Source organism: Juglans regia, chromosome 1, assembly GCF_001411555.2.
Source record: "Juglans regia cultivar Chandler chromosome 1, Walnut 2.0, whole genome shotgun sequence".
In the NCBI taxonomy this organism is placed as follows: domain Eukaryota; kingdom Viridiplantae; phylum Streptophyta; class Magnoliopsida; order Fagales; family Juglandaceae; genus Juglans; species Juglans regia.
This window is the reverse complement of record NC_049901.1, coordinates 32,382,673-32,403,419: the sequence shown is the minus strand read 5'-3', so window position 1 is coordinate 32,403,419 and position 20,747 is coordinate 32,382,673. Positions and strand designations below refer to the sequence as shown.

The 20,747-nt window shown below is 36.3% G+C and overlaps 2 protein-coding genes across 3 annotated transcripts; one reads left to right on the top strand and one right to left on the bottom strand.

Annotated features, from left to right (window-relative positions):
* The first annotated feature begins 1,299 nt into the window (after positions 1–1,299).
* LOC109011536 (dnaJ protein ERDJ2A) lies at positions 1,300–14,557 on the top strand. Of its 2 annotated transcripts, XM_018992785.2 has the most exons (12): positions 1,314–1,456; positions 1,684–1,758; positions 2,497–2,744; positions 2,847–2,942; positions 3,156–3,276; positions 3,397–3,503; positions 4,833–5,050; positions 5,832–6,009; positions 6,112–6,231; positions 11,669–11,755; positions 13,050–13,160; positions 13,557–14,557. In XM_018992785.2, the coding sequence occupies exons 3-12, from the start codon at positions 2,553–2,555 to the stop codon at positions 14,385–14,387; spliced, it is 2,061 nt and encodes a 686-aa protein (XP_018848330.2). In that variant the 5' UTR covers positions 1,314–1,456; positions 1,684–1,758; positions 2,497–2,552; the 3' UTR covers positions 14,388–14,557. The 2 variants fall into 2 exon arrangements, with proteins under 2 accessions (XP_018848331.2, XP_018848330.2); XM_018992786.2 differs by lacking the exon at positions 1,684–1,758 and having other exon boundaries at positions 1,300–1,456.
* A 1,467-nt stretch (positions 14,558–16,024) lies between these two features.
* LOC108999396 (DNA repair protein RAD51 homolog) lies at positions 16,025–19,770 on the bottom strand. Its single transcript, XM_018976292.2, has 9 exons — positions 19,587–19,770; positions 18,949–19,093; positions 18,713–18,823; positions 18,435–18,526; positions 17,963–18,057; positions 17,770–17,883; positions 17,283–17,412; positions 16,517–16,638; positions 16,025–16,410 (listed from the first exon to the last, which is right to left on the bottom strand). The coding sequence occupies exons 1-9, from the start codon at positions 19,680–19,682 to the stop codon at positions 16,287–16,289; spliced, it is 1,029 nt and encodes a 342-aa protein (XP_018831837.1). The 5' UTR covers positions 19,683–19,770; the 3' UTR covers positions 16,025–16,286.
* Positions 19,771–20,747: the final 977 nt, after the last annotated feature.

Below are 20,747 nucleotides of genomic sequence, written 5' to 3'. Positions count from 1 at the left end.
ACATACAAAATATAATAAATAATTTAAAATTTTCAAATCTCAAAATAAAAATAATATTAAATTCTAATAATATCTTATTCAATTTTTAACTTTATTTTCATTTCATCTCATCCGTGTAATCAAATAAGACCTTAAGAAAATTCAATACCTTTACAAATTCATTTTAGTAGATAATTTATTCAATCATTATTTTTATGTTATTCCTTGCAATTTATATACCCAACCTACTCCTTCTACACGTTCAATTATTACCTTCCATAAAATTACTATTAGACAGATGATTACTCATCCCAATGGGATAAAAATCCTTATTTATTAAGAAAATATTCTCAACCTTACAATTTACAATATTTTGATTATTATGGACGAATACTACTTTTCTTCAACAAAATAATTTATTTTATAATTATTGGCTATTTCATTTTAACAAATCACAAAACATTAAAGTGTTTTGTCGATGGTGGGAACATAAAACTCTCTTGTCTCTTCACCATTACAATAAAGCTTTAAAATTTCCTCTAAAAATGATTATCCTCCCACAATAGAAAATTTCATTTTTTCTAAAAAGCAAATTAAATTAAATTAAATTATGAAGTGGTTGATAATTCTTGCAAGACCATCCAAAACTTGACTCGTCTAGTTTCAATAAAATGGTGGTATAAGTATAATTATGATAACATTATTAAAATATTGTCTCAAATTTTCAAATCTCCTGAAATTTCAATCTAGCATAGCAGATTGCTCAGTTTAGATTGAGAAACACTCTCAACCCATCTTATCTCATATCATCATTATAACTTTCACAAATTCTTATATAAAATACAATAAATAATTTAATTTTTTTAATTTAAAAATAATAATAACATTAAAAAATAATATTATAATAATATTTTATTCAACTTTTAATTTTCATCTCAATTCATCTCAACTTACTATCCAAACCTAACTATAATATCTTTCTTATGTCTTCCCAAGCCCATTTTGATATTTTAAAAATATTTGTTGTATGCATATTAAATATAAATATAGAACATAAATAAAAATATTGTTTCATACCTATGTATGAATGTTTTATTTATTCTCCATTTAACAATATGTATTCTTATAGACTATAATTTGATGATTTTTTGAGTTGAAGTTATTAAAATTTTAGATAATATATATTTAACACAGTGGTACTTACTTGTATTTATCCTCTGTAGTGAGATATTGATTATAGTTATAAAAGGTGAAAATACTAATTATTATTGTTTTTATTTTTATTTTTATTTATTTTAAAGATGGAGTTCGAATCAGCGGCCTCTTGGCTAATTAACTTTTTCTTTTGTAATGTCGGCTTAAGATTTAGCAGTCAAAACCAAAAGGATTTCGAGCTCGACAACATAGCTGCAACTCTCCGAGGACACCCTTCGCGATCCCCCACCTCCTCCTCCGATCTCCTCCGATTTTCTCTCAGGTTTTCTCTCTAAATCCGAAATCTCTCAAAAGCTAACCCTAATCAACCCCTTTCTATTATTGCTCTACTGCTTCTATAGCCCTTTGCTTGGCCATCCCAAATTTTATAGGATTAGGCTTCCAATCTCTCTCTCTCTCTCTCTCTCTCTTTGGTACCCCGTCTTTTGTGTTTCATTCCTGCTTGGATCCTTTTTGGTTTAGTACTTGAATTTCTTGTTTGTTGCACAGGATTTTAAATCCAGTGCGACTTTGAGCTCAGCGATCAAGCTCTAAGGTTTCAAATTTTTATCACCTATTGAACAGGTTAGGTTTCTGCTTGGAAAAAGAGGAACTGGTTAGTCTTATTAGGGTTCTTGTATGCATATGTTTATGTATATGAGCTCGTATAGCTCATTGAGGTTACGCGGTAGCTCCTGGATGTGAATCATTTGGGGATTGTTCAAAAGGCTTATTTGTATTTAGGCCTCATGTATATTAACTAGCTTATGGTATATGTTAGTTGTCGGGTTGCTTTTCTTTTTAGGGGGTGGGGGCGGTCGGTGCATTGCCTGGTGTTTGGTTTCTGAGAAAATGGAGGAAATGGTAGAGAGGGATCTGAGATTCGCTTGTTTGTTGTGATAGGATGAATCGAGAGGAGTGTTTTGTCTTGTTGGTTCTTCCATGCATTCACAATGGTACTCGTTTGCTCAAAATATATTTTGGCTACTGAAAATTTGATGAAAATCAAAAGGAAGTCCTGAATTTTATGTTTTATTTTGGGGTAAGGAAACACAATTTAAATTGGTATTCTACTATGCACATTTTTCCTGCTGTTTGGTTTATATTAATAGTGAGGACATGGAGTGTTGTAATGGAACACCTTGAACTTTGTATTTGCTGGTGTGATTCTTCGGGTGAAAAGCTGAGTTTTTAAACTCCATCCAGGTCAACAAATTCTACTGTTGAGCTTTGTCAAAGGACAGGAAGTAGAAGAGATTTATCATTAATTGAAAGTATTGGTTAGAGCTCCTTGACTATCAATGACTGGCTTTTTTTAATCAGATTCATTCAGGCAGGCATAACAACTATATACAAGTTGTTTTAGATAGAAGGTCTCAATGGCTGCTTCAGAGGAGAATAGCGCTTTGTTTCCAATTTTTATTCTGACAATAATGGCCCTGCCATTGGTGCCATATACAATTATGAAGTTATGCCGAGCCGCCTCAAAGAAAGCAAAGAGTATACACTGCCACTGCTACTGCTCCGAATGCTCTCGTTCGGGAAAGTACCGCAAATCTATATTTAAGCGCGTGAGTTGCTTCATCTTCCCTTAGATGTATCCTCAATTTTTTATCACATGACTAGTCATGTTATTTGATCTAACCATCGTGTCGATACTGCCTATCTTGCAGATTTCAAACTTCTCGACTTGTAGTAATTTGACTCTGATACTGCTTTGGGTTGTCATGATTGTCCTGGTTTATTACATTAAAAATATGAACCGCGAGGTAATTATTTTAATTAAAACTTGAGCATCAGTTTTCAAAATCTGAGCATTCGTTTAAAACGTGGCTGTACGACTTCCGTGTAGTGTTATAACTTATTGAGTTCCTTGCTATTTTTCATGATTGTTGATTTTGTATAGGATTTTGTAGCCACATGCTTTGATGCTTGAATGTTACCTCACCTTGAAATTCTTTTTTTGGTGAGTTTGTGCTCAGATTCAAGTTTTTGAGCCTTTCAGTATTCTTGGATTAGAACCTGGAGCTTCCGATTCAGAAATAAAGAAAGCATATAGAAGACTATCTATTCAATACCATCCTGATAAAAACCCAGATCCAGGTTGAAGGCTTTTTAGTTCTTCGGTTTATATTTTCAGACCTTTGTACCATTGAGAAAGATGGCTCAGTTCAATTCCCATGCATGCTAATAGTATATTTTTTTTTGTTTTTTTTGTTTTAGAGGCCAACAAGTATTTTGTGGAGTCTATATCAAAGGCTTATCAAGCTCTGACAGATCCAATATCACGTGAGAATTTTGAGAAATATGGCCATCCGGATGGCAGGCAGGTAATAATATCTTTACCTTTTTGTGAATTGCATGTGATTCCCCTTTTTTTTTTTATAAGTTAAAGTAAAGTCTTGTTGATAAAAAGGCATCGCCTAAGTACACTGGTAGTATACAACGAACATGCCTAATTACATCCAAGTACTAGTGAGAGATACAAGCAAGTCATGAAGATTGTCAAAAAAAAAAAAAAAAAAGATTGTCTGTATTACAATAATGGCCGAAGCCCAAGAAAGTAAAGTATTGCAAAAAAATCGCTTCAGTTCATCCAAAGAACGCTCCACGTCTTCATAGCACCTCTTGTTTCTCTCCAACCACAAGCATCACATAATGCAATGAGGGATCATTCTCCACACAACAGCGATGTGGGCATTCTCCCTAATTCTAGTCCAACACCTCAGAATATCCCTAACTCTTCCAGGCATAACCCAAGCCACCCCGGTCTGATTAAAGATCTCATTCCATAAACACTGGGCCACCTCGCAATGTAACAAAAGATGATCCACTGATTCCCCATCTTTCTTGCACGTAAAGCACCAATCTAAGATGATGAGACCATGTTTTCTCAGATTATTTGAAGTGAGAATCCGCCCAAGAGATTCAGTCCATACAAATAAACCAATCTTAGAAGGTACCTTGCACTTCCAAATAGCCTTCCTAGGAAGACTATGATCATTGGAAAAACCTAAGAGAGTCGTATAGAAGGAGCGCACTGGGAATCTTTTATTTCCACTTGGATACCAAATCATCCTATCCTCCATCTCATTGCCCATCGACATTGCATATCACGAGTCAAAGAAATCAGCAAAGATATTCAACTCCCAATCGTAAGCCGCTCTCGAGAAACTTACATTCCAATGGATAACACCATTAGATAATACCACTAAGGACTCGTTTGGATAGTGAGATGAGATGAGATGGTTTTTGATGAGTTGAATAAAATATTGTTAGAATATTATTTTTTAATATTATTATTGTTTTGGAATTTGAAAAAGTTGAATTGTTTATTATATTTTGTATGGAAATTTGGGAAAGTTGTAATGATGAGATAAGATGAAACCATCTTTGTATCCAAACAAGGCCTAAATCTGCCACAGCAGCCTCTGTCACAAGAAATTTGGTAGAGTTTGGGAAACACCTGCTTTAGAGCCCTTGCACCACACTAGACATCATGCCAAAAATAAACGCTATTACCTCTTCCAATTGTGAATCTGAAAAACTTGGAGAATCTTCCATCCAGCTCTAATGTTTTGCCCTTTATTGTTTGTCTAATTGTACTAAAATAGAAGTGGTCAAGTTTTAAAACTATATGTGAATTTTTGTTGGAGCAGGGTTTTCAAATGGGCATAGCTCTCCCTCAGTTCTTGCTAGATATTGATGGGGCATCTGGTGGAATACTTCTACTTTGGATTGTTGGTGTCTGTATTCTTTTACCTTTAGTGATAGCTGTTGTTTATCTCTCGAGGTCTTCAAAATATACGGGAAATTATGTGATGCATCAAACACTGTCAGCATATTATTACTTGATGAAACCTTCTTTGGCTCCAAGGTACATGTTTTAATAGTTAGTTGATTTATTTTGTTTACAATCTTAATATTTATTTCCGGTGAAGTCCATTTGGGGTACATCTGTCAGAATGAATGCTATCTGCATATGGATATGATTTTCCTGTACATTATTAGGTAAAAGATCTAGGCATGCTTGCAATAGGATGCTAGAACTGGGTGAGTTTTTTAAAGCTTAAACATCTTTTGTTTTAACCCCTAGGGGCCTTGGTATTGGTGGTATGTTCCCTCTAGGTCTAAGTTTCAGACCCTTGGGCACAAACATTTTCTAGGGGCTACATCCCATTGGTGAAAAGTCAATCATTTACCTAGTTCGTGTGATGGGGACGCATTACACGGGTTTGGGGTTTAACTGGGTTAAAGACATGTTGCATTTGCACGGTCTGGGATTCCTCTTCATCAAAAAAGAAAAAGAAAAAAGAATTGGGTGAGTAACATATACTCCACATGCGCGTGCACACACAAACACAATAAATGTTTCTTAAGATTTGGAAGATGACACCTTTCTTCCAACTAAACCAAAAGTATACTCTGATTGGCATTACCTTGTAAATATTACTGATATGCTTAGTACAAAGAGTTTAAGTGGCTCATTGATGTTCTAAGCAACCAAAATATGACACTAAAATGATTAATTGGAAGCATTGGTGATGCCTGTATTTTTCTTTCCTCTTATTCATACATATTGCTGAATCTGCTGCATATTAACCTGTAATCTTTGTTTTGGTTTTCTGTCATTCTAATATCAACTCTTTATTTCACAGCAAAGTCATGGATGTATTTATAAAGGCTGCTGAATATATGGAAATTCCAGTTCGTAGGACTGATGATGAGCCCCTCCAGAAGGTTTTTATGTTGGTCAGGAGTGAGTTGAATCTGGACCTTAAAAACATTAAGCAAGAGCAGGCAAAGTTTTGGAAGCAGCTTCCATCACTAGTTAAGGTACTTTCTGGGGCAAGATTTTGCTGTATTAACCAATTAAATTGTGTTTTAATGGATTTTTGTAATTCTTGTATGATTGTATCTTCTTTCTTTTCTATTCAGACAGAATTGCTAATTCAGGCTCAATTAACTCGTGAATCAGCAACCTTGCCTCCATCGTTGCAAGGTGATTTTAGACGGGTGCTAGAACTTGCGCCTCGCCTTCTCGAAGAATTAATGAAGGTTATATCTATTTCCTCTGTTACACTTTTCGAGATTTATAAGACCACTGCTAATTGCATTTTTTTATAAGTACTGCTGATTGCATTTAACACTGATATCTCCCGTACGTCTGTCCTGTTGCCTGTTAATGATTGAATCTGTTGGAATGTTTCTTTGTTTGAATTGGTTGTCTAAAGTAGAAAGGAAGTCAAGTGTCATGTTCTCAAAATTGTTGTTTATTTTTTCATTGATGAGGAGTTCTATTTTTTCCCTCAAAATATAAGTTCTGTTTAAGCTATAAATGTGTGAATAATGGAAAAATAAATGTGTGAACAATGGAGTTTTTTAGGGCGATTATGTAGATTTCAGTTCTCAAAAGCACTCTGAATATTTTCACGCAATCTTTTGTTGAGTATCCCATAGTTTCACAAAACGTAATAGAACAGAATGTAAAGTGGCTTGTCATTTATTGTTTATATTTTTAACAACTAATCAGCAGGTTTCTCCAGTTGTAATTGGTTTAACAAAATATAGAATGTCATTTTTAATATATTTTTTCTTTGTTCAGTGGGTTCTTTTTTGTAAGGTGTTGAGGGTTTGGCTATGAAAACTGATGTAGGATAGAAGTGAGAACAAGAGATAGAAGCAGAGTAATAGGAAATAGAGAAGAAAAGGAATCATAAGAGAAGAAAGGAAGAAGAAGAAAGCAAAGAGTGCAGTAGGAAGGAGGCGGCTGTGGCGCTCAACTCTTAATTCAAAACCTACCGTTCCAATGTTTCTTACAAGTCCTTAAATAGTAGGGCAATACAACCCTAAATAAAACAAATAACACATTAATAAAATAACAATAATAGAAGATGTCCTTAAATAGTAGGGTAATACAAACCCTAAACAAAATAGATAAGACATTAATAAAATAGATAAAACATTAATAGGAGATGTCCTCTTAGGCGCGAGCTTGTCCTTCGGGGTGTTGCTACACTTGATCACGCTTACTCTTTAGTCTGAGACTATGAGTCGGTTATGAGGACTCTGTATGGAAGGCATGGTGACAACCGCTCTCCCATCACCCCAGCGCCCACTCTTTCCCCTAAGTCTCTCTTAGGGCTTCCACCATCTAATGTTCCCCCGCATGAGAAAATAAGGGTAAAGGTCCTGAAATTTCCAGGACTTCCTCCCGCTTGCAGTGCTTCAAATGTAAGGGTTTTGGCGACATTTCTTCCAATTGTCCTAATCAAACCCTAGTCATTGAGGAACATGAGGGTATAGTTGATGAACCGTTAGAAGATCAAGTCTATGAGCCTAAGTTTGAGGAGTTTGATGATTTAGGTGATGATGAGGATACCTTCTTAGGTTGTATCCGAACCCTTCCTGTGGATCTAGGTTCTGTGCCCCTTGCTCCCGACACACCCCGATTAAGTGTTGTACGTTGTACCCATACTCAACCCAAAGGTGCTGATGATTGGTGTTGTCATGCCATCTTTCATACTTATATCAAAATCAATGATAAGGGTTGTAAAATCATTGTGGATAGTGGGAGTTGCATTAATGTGGTTTCTGTGGCTACTGTGTCCTGGCTTAGGTTGCAACCAGTGCCTCACTCTCAGCTGTATAGTGTCTCTTGGGTTGATACTTCTTCCATAACTGTGAAAGAGCGTTTTCTGGTGCCTATCCAGTTCCTAAAATATAAGGATCGTATATGGTGTGACATCATTCCTATGGATGTCGGTCATGTCATTCTTGGCAGGCCTTGATTATTTGACTTAGATGTGACCATCCATGGTCGCTCCACTTCATGTTCCTTTGTGTTTAATGGAAAGAAGATTTATCTTAACCCTTTACCCCCAAAACCTGTTGGCTCACGGCAAACAAAGAAAATTGTAGAACGAAAAGGGCTAAATATCATTAACTCTAAGGAGTTTGAGCGTGCACTCGTGGGTGCTTCTGTTGTGTTTGCTGTGGTTGTTATGGAGGTTCCATTGGAGTCTCCAATAGTGGCCCTTGATGAGGCCCAATCATTTTTTCAGGAGTTTCGAGATGTCTTCCCTTAAGACCTCCCTGACCACTTAGCCACTTTTGATGTCCACTGAAATTCTCCCCTCTTCATGTACTCCTTGATACGAGCCATGATTGTGCTAAACCCCTTAATAAAACGATGATAAAAGGTAGTCAGACTATGAAAACTTCTGGCGTCATGTATAGTCTTGGGCTTAGGCCAACCAACAATGGCCTGAACCTTTGTGGAGTCAGCAGATACTCCAGTAGAAGACACAATGAATCCTAGGAAGACAACTCAATCGGTGAAGAAAGAACATTTCTTCACATTAGCATACAGATTTGTTTCACGAAGGGTGGAACAAACCTATTTGAGATGATCTAGATGTTGTTCCTTAGTCTTACTATAAACGAATGTCATCAAAGTAGACGACGATGAACTTACCCATGAAAGGCCGAAGAGCTTGTGTCATCACTCTCATAAAAGTACTTGGGGTATTGGTTAGTCCAAATGGCATGACTAACCACTCATAAAGACCATCCTTTGTTTTGAAAGCAGTTTTCCACTCATCACCCTGGAGAATCCTAATTTGGTGATACCCACTCTTTAAATCAATCTTAGAAAATATTGTGGCACCAACCATCATATCCGACATATAATCAAGCCTAGGGATGAGAAATCGATATTTCACTATGATTCTATTAATGGCACGACTGTCAATGCACATCCTCCAAGAACCATTTTTCTTAGGAGTCAAAAGGGCAGGGACTGCACAAGGACTTAAACTCTCACGGATAAAGCCTTTGTGAAGAAGTTCACCAACTTGCCTTTGGAGCTCAGCATGCTCAGTGGGATTCATCCTATAAATAGTAGGGCAATACAACCCTAAATAAAACAAATAACACATTAATAAAATAACAATAATAGAAGATGTCCTTAAATAGTAGGGTAATACAAACCCTAAACAAAATAGATAAGACATTAATAAAATAGATAAAACATTAATAGGAGATGTCCTCATCAAAAACCATATAGAAGAGTTATAGAGTCTTCATAAAAGGATGTAGGAAGTTACTAGTTCTGGAAACTTATGTTAGTTACAGGCTGTAATCACCCACGTGTTTTAGACAAAGTATTGAGCTAGTGTAATTCCCACAATTGATCAAGCAATATTTAGTAACATAAAGGCACTATTATTCTACCTCAAAGTAATATAAGCAATGGAATTTGCTACAGATATTTTGTTTGGAAGCATATTCACTCTCGATATTACCAGAGTACTGTAACATAAACACGATTTCATAACTTAAGGTCACATGATCAATTCTTGCTGTATAGGCCAGGTCTAGTTCATAACTATAATTCTAGTACAGACATAAATTCAAATGGCAAAATACTGTTTTCTTGGTAAAGAACCAAATAATGTACTTATAAAAAAAAATGGCAAAATAAATATCCCTTTGATCATATAGGTAGAGCATATATCACTCAATCGTATCTAGTGGATCCAAAAGCCCACTACGCAAGCCCTCAAGAGTGTGCCTACACTTTATTTTAGCTTCTTGTCCTCTATGTCAGCGTCCTTTATAAAATAAAAATTGTATAGATGGGAAATGAGTCTTTGGCCCATTAAGTAAACAGCAAAAGTGAGAATTCAAATGATAAGAGCCTTGTTTTAATCCATGAAGATAAAATTCTTTAAGGACGTTGTTTCACTTTCAACATAACAATAATAAACTCAAACGCAATAGTGGAACATAGTTATCATTACAAGAAAATAGAATTGTATCATAATCATTTTTTTATAGGTTGCATTATTTCATAATCATTTTATCTGCTCAAAAAATATAATATACCAAAATATCCATTCAGTTGCAATTTATCATATAATAAAACTATCCTTTCCTGGGTACTATATATTAGTTTAGTTTCAATACATCATATTAATAAAACTCATCGTTTCATGCATACTAAAAATTGCCATTTAATAGCTATTTACTGAAATATAAAACTAAACAATTAAAAGAAAATTTTGGTCCACCAATGTTAACATAATACATGTGGCCGAATCACATGCTGTCATGTTTCAATTTTATTTAAAAAAACAAATGAAAATATGATGGAAAAGTTAATGGAAGGTCCTCTTTCTGCTATACTCAGACCACAAGGGTTACTTAAAAAAATGTACAAGGTCTTAAACCTAAGTATCCCATAGCGCAGAGAGTGTTTGACCAAAATCTCCTTCTGAAAAATGCCTATTTGATTCATATTATTCGATTAGTAGAACTCTACAATTTATGCATACTAAAAATATTCATTTAATAGAAATTTATTGTGATATATGTCTACAATTCATTAAAAAATCCATCTAATCACACCGTATTATGCAAGCAAATTTAACCCCATTTTGGAATTCATTTTCTTACCTCGTTCACCATCAATTTCCTTATTCTCCATCAATTTTATTTTTAACACCTTGGGCATTGGTTGATTTTTTTTCCTTTGTTAATTGGTGTTTTTCCTTAATTCACAACTTTTGTTTTTTAAAATTACTAAAGTTAATCTTCACTAAAAGTTACTCTTTTTCTTCTTCCTCTTGTCTCACTCACTCCTCGATTGCTTCCCCCCACCTCTCTCTGCCGTTTTGTGGTGTGTGAAAATGGGGAGGGGAAAATTTGTGTAGATTGAAGAAAATAGGAAAGGGGTTGGCTTTGAGTTATAAGGGGGAAGGCCATGTTGCCGACAGAATTGTTTTTCGGGGGGAGCTGGTGATGCACCTAAACTTCCATTTTTTTTCTCTTTTTTTTTTGTTTTATTATTATTGTTATTTTTTTTCTATGACTACACCTAGCTCCCAAGCAGGCTATAATACAGAAGTAGCCATGGAAAGTTTGTAACACCTCAGCCCCATGTTGGCAGTATGAATAATCCACATACAGTTGACAAGTTATAAAAGTAGTTATGGGTGTTAAATCCCACATTAGCTACTTCTAGCATAGATGTGGCTAGCACCTTCAGTATGATAATCCACATATAGTTGGCAAGTTATAAAAGTAGTTATGGGTGTTAAATCCCACATTAGCTACTTAGCAGGTAAAGCTAGGCTTCAGATTGATTAACCTGTTTGGTGTTATAGCGTAGATGGGAGTATTATGGACATATTTGAAATATGTTAACTTTTACATTTGAAGGCAATTATATTATAGTTGAGGCAGGGGATATTAAAATATAAACATAAGAAATGTAACAGAGAAAAACTATGAGTGATTGAATTAGAATATGCAGTTTTTAATGATAGACAAAGCTTGCAAGTATCACTCTTACAGGTTTGGCATAGGATCCTTCATTTGAGATTCAGATTACTTTGTTGGTGTAACCAATATGCTACTTTTCTCTTTGACAGTTCATATTCCATTGCTATAAAGTGACAGTTAGACTATGGTCAATTCCTTATCTCTGCAGATGGCAGTTATACCACGCACTGCTCAGGGGCATGGATGGCTGAGGCCTGCAATTGGTGTAGTTGAGCTTTCACAATGCATCATTCAGGTGAGATGTCTGTTGAGGACATTGTTTTAATTTTTATGACACATTCCAAAGCTATCTGGAATTTTTGGGAGGATTGGATGCAACTTTCGTAGCTTTTGTATTATGTAGAAGCTAGTAGCTAGCATCTTATAAACTACGTCTCCAAACATCGAAAGTTATTCTTTTATGTTTAAAGCTTGTCAGCATCTCTCTGTCAAAGCATGGATGGTGTTTCTTCCACTATAGGGCCCACTTAATTCCATAGTGTCATTCCAAATTAGTTTTGAAGAATTTCAATATATTGAGTGGAAAATAATACCTTCTGAGTTCCTAGTAGAAACTTGTTGAACTTTGCTCCTAAGTTTGTAGCAGACCTGAATATGCTCTGATTTTTACATGTTTGCAGTCTACATTCCCTGTAACATTTGACTGTACTTGCGTTATTTTCCAGTCAGGTACTGAAATATCAGCAAGTTCCGTTATATTTTTATCTAGTTATTGCTTGGCAAAGCTTTTGCCGCATGGATACCTACCTTCATTTTCAGGAAAATACACAAACACTCAAATCCAATCTGCTAAGACTCCCAAATTATCAATTTTGGTGACACCCCCCTCAACCGACAAAAAGATTGTAACCTACTTCTTTAAGAGCTTTGATATAAATATCCTTGATAAAAAAAATTAGAAATTAGAAATTAAAAAAAAAGGGGAAGACAAAAAATAAAAAAGTAAAAAAATGAAGACGAAAAAGAAAAAAAAGTAAAAAAAATGAATCATATTTTGCAAAAAAAAAAAAAAAAAAAAAAAAAAAAAAAAAAAAAAGGAAAAAAGAACATTTTTTTGATCATACAACATGAAAAATAATATTTACTTTTTTCTTAAATTCTATTTTAATATTTCAAAAATATTTATTGCAATTACTTCTTTTATTCTTAAAGAATATTTATAAAAAAATATTTTTTGACTTAATAGGTTATTTTGTCCTTTTTAAGAGTTTTACAGGTAAGTTTATCTTTTTAAAGGGAGAAAGGGGTACTTTGAAATTTTTTTGGTAGTTCGGGGGATTCGGGGAATGATTGCTGAAGGTGATAATTTGATGGTGACTGTAAATTGGGTAGTAGTTTGAGGGGGTTTGTGCGTCCCAAGTATTTAACTAAACTTTGTTTGATTAGTAAAACAAACGTAATAACTAAACAAAAGTGCTTTGCAACAAAAAAATGATGGATACCCTTTGATGAATGGGAAACACTTATTTTTATCTTTTCCTTGTTCATTACTCACAGTAGGATTCCTTATATTGTTTGACATGATGCAGGCTGTTCCTCTCAGTGCAAAGAAGGCAACCGGTGGATCTGCTGAAGGCATTGCACCCTTTCTGCAGTTGCCACATTTCAGCGAGGCTGTTATAAAAAAGATGGCACGCAAAGTAAGCAGATAAAATCCCTCTCTTGAGTATCAAGTTGAGTTAGAGTAGTTAACCTGCCTGTGTAGCTTTCGATGGAAGAACCACAACTTTATATGATGGCTGCCCTTGTTTACCTTGTAGTTTGTATATCCGTATATTTTCTTCTTATCTTGTATTTGAACTCCTATAAGTTTTCTAATCCCAAAATACAAATCTGATGAAGTTTTGGAATGGATTTTGCATGACATAGAATCCTGATAATGATCAAAATGGGGCATTTAACTTATTGTTTGTTTGAGTGATGAATACATCCTGTGTTTCCCCTTCTCCCTCCCCTTCCCACCCTGAAAAAGACTCACTCCCCATGTTTATCTTCTGTGGATATATTTTAAAAGCTTTTTTATTCTTCATTTGCAGAAGGTAAGAACGTTTCAGGAGCTTCGGGACATGAGTTTGCCCGAACGTGCTGAGCTGCTTGCTCAGATAGCTGGATTCTCGCCTGACAATGTACAAGATGTTGAGATGGTGCTGGAAATGATGCCTTCTATAACAATTGAAGTTGCATGTGAGACTGAAGGTGAAGAGGGTATACAAGAGGGTGACATTGTCACGGTCCAAGCTTGGGTAACACTCAAACGTGTTAATGGCCTGATAGGTGCCCTTCCCCATGCCCCTAATTACCCATTTCACAAGGAAGAGAACTTCTGGTTTTTGCTTGCAGACCCTGTTTCAAATAACGTGTGGTTTTCCCAGAAGGTTAGTTTTATGGATGAAGCTGCAGCTATAGCTGCCGTTTCAAAGTCAATTGAGGACTCAATGGAAGGATCAGGAGCAAGTGTAAAGGAGACCAGTGTGGCAGTAAGAGAGGCAGTTGAGAAGGTGAAGGCTGGGTCTAGACAAGTGATGGGCAAGTTCCAAGCCCCATCAGAGGGTAATTACAATTTGACTTGTTACTGCTTGTGTGACACATGGATAGGCTGTGACAGAAAGACTAATTTCAAAGTGAAGATTTTGAAACGGACTAGGGTTGGCACCCGAGGTGGCCTTGTCACAGAAGAGGGGCCGATCACAGAGGATGGAGTTGAAGAGGAAGAGGAGAATGAAGAAGAGGAATATGACGATTACGAGAGTGAGTACAGTGAAGACGAGGTGGATGGACAAGATGCTAAAAAGAAAGGCCCTGCTGCCAATGGCACCGTGCATAAAGGAGGCTCGAGCTCAGAAGGTTCGGGCACAGATGACGAGTGAAACACAATTTTATTTTATTAGTAACGAAAATAAACTTAATTTTTTAGCTACATTGATCTTTGGAAAAACTTTACTACCTTTAACACCTCGGTGAGTCATTTTATACTTGAAGGAACTCGTTACGAGCTTGTTTCCCCCACGACTTAGTCCATATTTTAGGTATTAACCGATGCAATGGCTGTGCTTATAAATCCAAATGATACCATAGGTTGAAGGGATTGTGTATGCACGCTTTTATTGCAATCCGGGCATCTAAACTCGTGGTGGCGTGATAATGACCCCAATCTGTTTGGTGTTCATAATTTTATGAAACTAGAATTTCAAACGACACCAAAATTATTTCTTCATCTTCCCTTTCGCTTAACTATTGGTCGTATAATTTGTGGGTGTATGCATTTGAAATACACACAAGACAGTGGACACCCAATTTCATCTATACCCAAGCCTTGATACCGCACACCAGATTGCTAGCATAGATATTTATTTATTTTCCCCCCAGTCTGGCTCCCCTCTGAATCTTCCCCCCGTCCGAAGGTCTGGTTGCCTTCACCCACGCTCGTGCGAATCTCTCCCCCTGTACTATTGATAAAGCTATTGCTTAAGGAATACAGGAGAATCTGGCTAGAAATATGTCTTGAAAATGCAGAGGAGAGCAGCTTCCTATAATGTTATATCACAAAGATGAGCACCTTTGCTTTGTCTGGGTTGCTTCTTTGCCGGAATGCTCTTCACAGACATACACATATTTTTCAGTTTCTGCAACTTTTTGAAAGGCAGTTTCTCCTGGATTTCGACAAGTTGGTTCATTTATGCTTTTTCTGAAACCACGTGGGAAAGATTTTGGGGGAATCAGACGCGGGCAGAGAAAAAAATCCGCAATTGAGGAAAATTATATTTCACGATGATTACATCTGATAAATAAGAAAAATTCTACATGGAAGTCTTACACCACACACCTCTATCTAATCAATATAAGAAAAATTATATTTTTACAATGATTATATTTTTTGTAGAATTTCTCGAGAAATAATATTTACAATCATTTTAAAATAATAGGGGATATTCAGAATCCCTAAATGAGGCCTTTTATCGTCCCTTGTCTTTATAATGAGATGAGATGAAATAAGATAAGATAAAATGAAATGTAATGAAAATTATTTCCAAACATCCCAGTGCAACCGAAATATTTATACGAACAATAACAAATGCAGTAGTTCCATTTTATGTATATCGGGCATGAACTTGAGGGGCTATTTTTCTAGTGTTATGAGATCTCGTGTGTATTCCTGTTTTTGGTGTTTATTTATCGTACTTCAGTTTGTTTGATTAGGTTACTTGATTTTGTGGTTTTAGGTTGTATTCACTAGTGTTTTGTGATAATTTAAGTAATAGAGATGGCAGTCTAAGATTAGTACTTGCTTATCTTAATGGTAGCATTGTCTTTTGATGTAGTGAAGCATGTTTTTTGTGTCACAAAACTTGGATTAAGAAGCTAACTAAAATTTTACGCCATAACCACAACATTCTTTGGCTCTCTTAATCAAGTGTTGTCTCAAGGCTCAATATTCAATATTACTTGGACTTTGTTTGTCTCTTGGATTGCCTACCAATTACCATATGAGGAGATATTGCAAATATTAGACTCGTAAAATGTATTAGATTCGTAAAATGTTGTAGAAATCCATGACAAATCCTTTTCCTTGATACTACTACACAAAACATGAACAAAAACAGAATATAGAGAAAAAAAATGGACCCAAAAATGCTTCATTGGAAGCCCCTTACTGTCAACAAAATTACAAAGATATCACTCAGTTGCAGAAAACATTGAAAAATACAAGGACAAGTGATCAACAGGACCTTGTGTAAAAGTACTGGAAAATGGTGGGCTGAAATGGATCAGTCCTTGACATCAGTTACACCTTCTGCAGAAATCTGAAACCGTGCTTCAGCTTCGGCCAAACAAGGAGAGCTTATTACTTTACAGATGCGCTCCTCTGCTCTTCCCTTCCGCAGAGCAAGCCTGTCGTAAAAGCATGAAATTGCCATAGACATTAGTCACATTCAAACAAGGAACAACTTTTATTTTTGGGGGAATGTCGTGAAGAATAAAATTTTGTTTTACGGACCTTGTTGTGGAAGCATGCGCCATAATGTTACCACCAATAGGCTTGATTTGAGGCCCAGCAAAGAGTGCTGAACCATCCACTTGTGCAACCACTTGGTTTGTGATAACAACAGCCACACCAAACTACAACCATGTATAAAGACAGATTGCAAGAATCAAGGCCAAGACAAAACAGAGCACATCTAGCTTACAATCAAGCAAGATCATTCAAAATCAATTTTGTATATTTTTGTAACTGCTGCATAGTTTTAGCCTAATTGATGTACATTGCCGTAAATAGTTTTTCCTAGCTGTGTATATAAGTCAGCTCTTATTACATCAATAAAGTGTGGGAAAATATTCATTGAAAAAAAAGCAGTGTTATTTCCTCTATATGGTATCAGAGCCATTCTCACAAGAGCATACGATCCCAACTATGTCATCTTCCTCAGATCACCTCCCACTAAACACTCATCCCTCCTCCGGCACTGATAAACAACTTATTACCCTCAATCACTGCCCAAATCAATGAAAAGTTAACACCCTCCACTTTCCCTCAATGGCGTGCTCAATTCAAAGCACTCCTTATTGGCTATGATTTGCTTGACCATGTCAATGGTAAACAGTAATGAATGTAAACAGTAATGAATGATAATTGCCAAAGTTCAAGATGTGAAAATGCTTATCACAATAACCATAATCAGAAAACATTTAGAAATGATCTCTTCACCGAGATATCAGTTGAATGATGCTAAGTTACTTAAGTAACAAAATTTAAGATTCTTTACCTCATCTGCTAACTTTTGAAGGCTCCGGAGAAACTTTGCAAGATGCATCTGCCGGGCAGAAAGTTCTCCCCTTCCAGAGAAATCTGTTCTGTAGAGAGCAGTAGCACTGTCTACTATCATAAGAGCAAACCTATAAAAGCAAACCCATTGAACAATTAGTCTTAGCTGCAATTGCAAATCACCAAAAACAGCTACATGGTACAATTCAATAAGCTACAGCATGTAATAAAAAATTCTTTATTATTTTATAGGTTGTAAGAAAGATCAAGTTTGTCATCGCCAGCTGAACAAATACTGACAAACCAGAATCGAACAAATATCACCTATTTAGAATACCGAGCTGTAAAACTGATAATAAATTCATGATCTGTTTAAGAAAAACAAATAACATTCTAAACAGGTTTCCACGTTCAAGGTTGAGCTTGTTTCAGCATTTTCAGAATTCCAGGACAAAAGATAACAGTCAAGACAAAATACAGGATTACACCTTGTTTCCACCATCATTGAAGCTGCTTCAAGCAAAAGCCTCGACTGATGATCGGTGTTATATGCTCTAGCATAGGCCACATTCTCCAAGACATCAGCACCATTTAGTCCAAATCTGCAGCACTCAGAAGCATCAGCTATAAATGGGACAGATGGGAGAGAAGCATATTCATCTCAAGGTAACTGCATGACACCTGTCTGCTATCTGTAAGAGTCTCTGTGGCCTGAATGTGCCCTCTGCATCGATGTACATTGCTTTTCCTTCACCACCTCCTTGATCTAATGGAAGCTGACATATCAGAGTGCATTAGTGTGCAATTGAATATATTGGCATTCTAGGTAACGGATGGTAGTTGCATCCATTGAATAATCAAATGGTTGTGTCTACTCAACGGACTGATATTCAGATTACAAGCTCCAAAATCTGTGCAACTCAATGTAAAGTTTTGGAAATCTACTCATAACACCTTTACTGTAACGCAAACGTAATACCATCAATATTCACATCAATCAGCAGTGCTACACAAGTGTTACAAATAAAAGTGTATATTTCAATTTCTCAACAGGAAAAGAACAAATACATCTATTTCTTATGATATTTGATGAATCTGTTTTCTAATGTAAAGCAAAGGTGCGGTGCGTAATAAAATAATGACAAGCTCTTACTTGGCAAGTGACACAGAGCGTGTGACACAGCTGAGTCTTTCCAGAACGGAACTCACCATATAACTCAGTAATAGATCCTGTCTCGATTCCTCCTGTCATTAGCTAGCTATGTCAAGCTACAAACATGGAATATCACCATCAAGACTCTTAATGCTTGTGAACAAAATTAGCATGATCCCTTTCTCTTCTGTTTTGCAAGTGGCTCAGAATTATTTGGCTAGTCAGCTAAAGAAATAGTTTATGACTAAAAATCTGGTACACATCATTGAAAGGCTGACCTTCCAAGATCTTGTCAAGCTCTCTTGATCCGGATGTTATTTGAATAATTTCAAGCCTTTGAGCATGAAGTTGGCTAGCACTAGTAAAACCCAGAGGGACTACCTTTGAAGCTGTGATAAATGAAGGCACAAACAAATCCAAGCAAAGTGATCTCAAATAACATATCACAGACGATAGCAAAGGAAAATATGAAACTGATGAGAAAAAGACATAAAATTGGGTGGCGTGGACGTGCCTGCTTCAACGATCTTGTCAACTTTAGCTTCGCTGATTCCTTTGATTTGCAGGAGATCCTTCCGAGGAGAGTACGCAACAGATTCGACAGTGCAGAGACCCGCATCTCTGAGCTTCTTAATATCAATGGAAGCAATGCCCGACGCCTTGAGTTGAATATGAAAAGGAAAAAAAGCCAACACAAGAAAATTACTAAACGATTTAAACGACACCTAGAATTTCAGGGCAGAGATGAGAAAAAAACCCATTGGCCAAAAACAAACAAAAACTACTAATTCTTTCATTGGCAATCTAAAAAATTGGGTTGGCAATCGAAAAAACCCCAAACTTAATTGGATAATACTGTTATTTTCGATTGACTTGAAATAGACGCAACACCCCCAATATCCGCATCACGAGAAACAAAGATGTCCAAATGCAAAACGGAAAAAGATTATTGAATCTCGAGGCTAACACAACATTCTACCAGCCTATAAGAGATCGAACTGAAAGTAAAATTCTTTGCTTTTTTCCCCGACAAGTAGAACATATCAATCTCAAAAAAGCCAAAACTTGGATCGTGCCCATGATTCTTGGTGCAACCCTGAAATAAAAAAACCTGGGGATCAAATGGGCAGAAACGTGTAAGGTAGGTAAAACCTGAAGCTGTTCAACAGGGAATGGCCCATGCTGTATCTCTTCAACTTCGCCGTGTTGTTGTTCTTGTGCCATCTTCTGATTCCTTTGCTGCTCCATTACTATTTTCCTAACCCCTCCCCCACACCCACTGAGAGAGAGAGAGAGAGAGAGAGAGAGAATTGTATTACAATGTAGTGGCACGGGAAAGGAGGGAAATGATATATTTCGAACAGGGTTTTTATGGGCGCCAAAAGCAAAGGCTTGCTGAGTACGTTTTGAGCTTCACGTATAACTATTTGGGCCTTAGTTTGGGCCCATTGAACTTTTTCTCCAAGGAAATCTATTTAAATATATAAAAGGTGTTCAAGATGTCCGAGTTGACTTTCATTCCGTATTTTTCGATTATGCATTAAATATCAACCAAACAAAGTGAAATGAGGCATACCAAATTTCGAAACTGTCTTAATACATATAATAGAGATGGGGCAACTCTATTATATGTATGAAGAGTTGCCTAGACTGGAACACCTGTTAAATATATGACAGATATATTGAACATTCTTTCAACCTTCTACAACATGTTCGAAGACCAACCATCTCCTCTACCAATGGTGTGAAGTGGCGAAGAATCAACAGGTTTGCTATGCCTGTCGTTTATTCCTTTTATCATCAGAAATTTTTGGTACATAGACGGACTAAGGCAAGTTTTTTTTGCTATTTATAAGAATTCTGCATGTCATCTTAGGTTATATTGAATAATTTATATGCTATGTCGAAGATTAATGTGTCGATTCTAACAAAAACTCAGTTGAAAGACAATTTTTTACAAGTTTACAGAAATAGAGTCAATCCCCGATGTTCGATCATCCTCATCGATTACAGATGGACTTACATACATAGACTACGAGGCTACCATCGACTTCAACCCGGACAAGCCCACCGTCCAGCCTCCCAACCATTGCCATGGACGAGCCTAGCCCGAAATGAAACCCAGTGTAACGTCCCGTGGCACCCATCGAACAATACCACCATTGGTAGCCCACGCTGTTGTACGAGCCGCCCAACAAACCACCACCACCACCCTTGCCCCTTCGCAACACCCCACACATCGAAAAACAGCACCCTCAACCTCATGGAAGGCGCCCCTGTTTCCTGCACAAAAAATAGAGCAAGTTATGTGCT